Source organism: Echinops telfairi, unplaced genomic scaffold, assembly GCF_000313985.2.
Source record: "Echinops telfairi isolate 266 unplaced genomic scaffold, ASM31398v2 ScPeMD7_7465;HRSCAF=8503, whole genome shotgun sequence".
Lineage (NCBI taxonomy): Eukaryota > Metazoa > Chordata > Mammalia > Afrosoricida > Tenrecidae > Echinops > Echinops telfairi.
The window spans coordinates 5,482,076-5,485,611 of record NW_022111365.1 but is presented as its reverse complement, the minus strand read 5'-3'; the positions used below and the strand labels follow the sequence as shown (position 1 = coordinate 5,485,611).

Sequence of the window (3,536 nt, the reverse complement as noted above, 5' to 3'; positions counted from 1 at the left end):
AAAAAACCATTATATTCTTCCTAATGCTTAAAAAAGAAAAATGTTTCCAAGAATGGAATCACAGATTTGGCAGATTTCTTAAGTGTAGTGGAGAGTACTTTGAATGTGATAAGGTTATTTGGTTAAAAACAATTAAATACTTGCCTTGAAAAATTTTTTTCTGGGTTTTGTTTCCAGTACCCCCATTTCATTTTTGGGACCTATTGCCAAAATTTCCTTTCTGTCCATATTAACTAATGAACTAATCCTGAATACAAGAATGTGTTTTATTTTCTACTTCTCAAGATGTAAAATTACAATATGCATTGTAAAAATATATGAGGAAAATCACACCATGTGTATATTCCAAACATTTTAAAATCAGTTTGTAACTAAAATATTTTATTTTGTTTATGTAAATATAATATGGTAGAAGTGCAAAAACAATCACAAGCATGATATAATCAGGGATACTATTAAACTTGGGTTGATATTGTATATATATCATTTAGACAAGGAAATACCCGCAAGAAGGGAGAGCTACAGATTTTGTAACCCAGGGATTTCCTGTAACGGTGGAAACACCAACACAGAAGAGCAAACAGAGCTTCTTTGAGTTGATCTATTATAGTTGAAAAGAGAATAATGTCTAGATTATGGAAAATTATACAATGATCTTGTGTTAGGCCAGGTTGACTAGAGAAACAAATGCAGAGCTACTCGTATACATGTAAGAGCGAGCTTTATATCAAAGAGCAATTGTATACTGAGAAAACATCCCAGCCCAGTCCAGATCAAGTCCATAAGTTCAATATTAGTCCATAGGTCTGATACTAGTCCATAAATTCCTCTTCAGAGTCAGACAGCACATACAATGATGCCAGATGCAGGAAGATCACGGCTGGTGGGTGACAAGTCTTGTGAATCCAGTGGCAGTGGAGGCATCTCAGTGCTGGTGCAGGTCTCCACATAGCTCCTTCAGCTGTCTGAGTATGTCTCAACAAGAAGACGAAGCAGAGAGAGAGGAAGTTTCCACAATTCTTATGAGAAGGTCATGCCCACAAGAAGGGATTATCAGGCTGTGACATGTTTGACAAGCTAGACTTCATCCCTACACTTATTTATCAAGTTGACATGAAATTATATAACTACCACAGGCATTGCCATTAGAATGAGGAAAGGCCAAGATTCCTGGAACATATGGTTTAGGAATCTTAAACTTCTGCATCATCTGGGTCAATGAAAACTCCAAAGTCTTCATTTTGTCTGCCATCATTACACATGTCATCATTAGTGCAACAAAATGTTTCTCTCAGGAGATCATGGAACGCCTGGAACATTCCTGCCTCACAAGACCGACAGGATAGCTTTGTATAACGATACAAATATCTTCCTATAGAGAAGAAAAGCAAATGTGATCATCTGGTTCCTATAAATGGTCTCTATTCAGAGTCTCATCATTTTTCTGTATACTGGAATGGGCTATCAGGCTGTGTATGCCTCCCATCTATGTCCCTCTAATTATGAGCAAGCAAAAGGTATCTGCCTCCCACCCCCAAGTCTATATATGGAGAATTCCTGTTTCATTCCCTCTCCCATGATCCTGAATTTCATGCACTTCTGGACTCAAGGGGTGGACACCATTGATGATATTTTCTGTGTCTCTGTAGCTCCCACTTACCTGTATTACGATCACTAAAGTAGTAGTGATCTGTTGTACAGGTCCTGTTCTGTATTAGCACATTAAACTTCCAACAAGCTTTCATGGTTCCACGGCATTGATATCCATCAAAGTAATCACAGACATAGCAATTTCGAATATCTACAGAAAGGGAGGAGGTTTTAAAACAAAGCTCTAAGGAAAATAATTTCTCTTCAGAAGCCTGCTCCTATTTAAAAATATTTATATTTGGACTGTGAAAACCTCATAATGGGAAGTTGTCAGTCTTCCCAGCCTTTGTCAGGGGTCCTTACTTCACCCTTGCCACCTCCCCACCCCCAAAAAGTAGGTGACAGCTTTGAGCCCTCAAAAATCCAAGTCCATCTTCCTCCAAGGGCTGGCTCTAGTGCCTACCATGGGGACCTTGAGTAGTGAGTAAGAAGAATATATAGAGAATTAGCAAGGTAGAGCACTCCAGAATGTTCACTTTCAACATGGCATTATTTATCCTGAAACCAAAAACCAATTACACTTACATTTCAATGGTAGGACTCTGTCTCCTGTGAAGAGAAGAAATTTTCTCTTTAAACCATTTTCCAAAACAAAACAACCCATTTTTCAGTAGGGCCAGAATCCAAGTTTAGAAACCTAACTCTTCGTCTCCATTATCTCACCACTCATCCTTGCCTCCTTACCCAGGCTTACCTTCATCCATGAAGAGCACAATGAATATGCCCAGCAGCAGCAACTGGTACATTCTTGAACCCATTCCTGAAAGGTTCTTGTGGGAGTTGCTAGCTTTATTTATTCCCATCACCTGCCCTCAGGCACTCCACTAGAAACATAAATTTCAGATCAAACCACCTTAATCTATTCCACAGTGTTCCCAGGAGCGAGAACATCCTGTCTGTGTTTGATTAACTTCAGCTACTTAAAATACAGTCCATCAGTGGCCGCAACAACAGGGTTAAACATAAGAACAATTGTGAGAATGGCACAGGGCTGAATTGTGTTTCATTCTGTTGTACACAGGGTCGCATAGAGTTAGAATACTGACAGCACATAACAACAACAAGCCTTCCAACCTAGAAGACCAACCTTGTAAGTTGTTTGCCATGTTTGAGAAGTACAATGGTTAATTCTGTATATATGTCCCTGCATACACATATCTAGTCTTATATGTACTTTTAGATATTTCTATAAAACAGTCAAAGAATTAAACTGAGAAAATGTGCTGCATAAGATCCCTTTAAACTTTTAAGAAGGAAAGATTTCACCTTAGAGTGTGCCTGACCCTGGCCTTGGTATTTTCAATGGCTTCATGTGCATGTAAAGCTGGACAATGAATAAAGACCAGAGAAGAATCGATGCATTTGAATGATGGAGTTGATAAAGAATTTTGAAAGTACCATGGAATACCTGAAGAACAAACTAGGCTGTGTTGGAAGTACAGCTTGAATACTGCTTAGAAGTGAGGAAGATGACATTTTATCTCATGTACTTTGGACATGTTATTTAGGACAGCCCAGTTTCCGGAAAAGGACATTATGCTTGTTCATCATGCAAAAAAAAAAAAAAATTAGAAACCCCTCAATGAGATGGGTTGCCACAATGACTTCAACAAAAGGTTCCAACATAACAATGGTAGTGAAGATGACAGGGGCCTGGATAGTGTTTCATTCTGTTGTAGCTCTGAGCTGGAACAGTTTTAGTGGACTCAACCAATAACAGAGATACTTTAATTTTTGTATTAATTTTTATGCCTCCCTGTATACCTATATGACTATGCACATACATATTCAAATATAAACTTGTTTTTCGGTCATTGCTGGTGTTGTTACTAAATTACGTATGTCAAAGTCTTGTTACAACCCTTGTGGAAAGTGATTTGTGCTAC

At 38.3% G+C, this 3,536-nt stretch overlaps 1 protein-coding gene across 1 annotated transcript; it reads right to left on the bottom strand.

Moving 5' to 3' along the window:
- Positions 1-1,193: 1,193 nt before the first annotated feature.
- LOC123520904 (prostate and testis expressed protein 13-like) lies at positions 1,194-2,408 on the bottom strand. Its single transcript, XM_045283648.1, has 3 exons — positions 2,345-2,408; positions 1,661-1,801; positions 1,194-1,372 (listed from the first exon to the last, which is right to left on the bottom strand). The coding sequence occupies exons 1-3, from the start codon at positions 2,406-2,408 to the stop codon at positions 1,194-1,196; spliced, it is 384 nt and encodes a 127-aa protein (XP_045139583.1).
- Between the last annotated feature and the right edge of the window lie 1,128 nt (positions 2,409-3,536).

Bases quoted from the DNA above. Each gene is read 5' to 3' on its own strand.
- LOC123520904 (XM_045283648.1), bottom strand. From the start codon at position 2,408: ATGGGTTCAAGAATGTACCAGTTGCTGCTGCTGGGCATATTCATTGTG. The intron at 1,802-2,344 runs GTAAGCCTGGGT...CCCTTTCTGTAG, and splicing joins TGTGCTCTTCATGGATGAAG to ATATTCGAAATTGCTATGTC. The intron at 1,373-1,660 runs GTAAGTGGGAGC...TCTTCTCTATAG, and splicing joins CTTTAGTGATCGTAATACAG to GAAGATATTTGTATCGTTAT.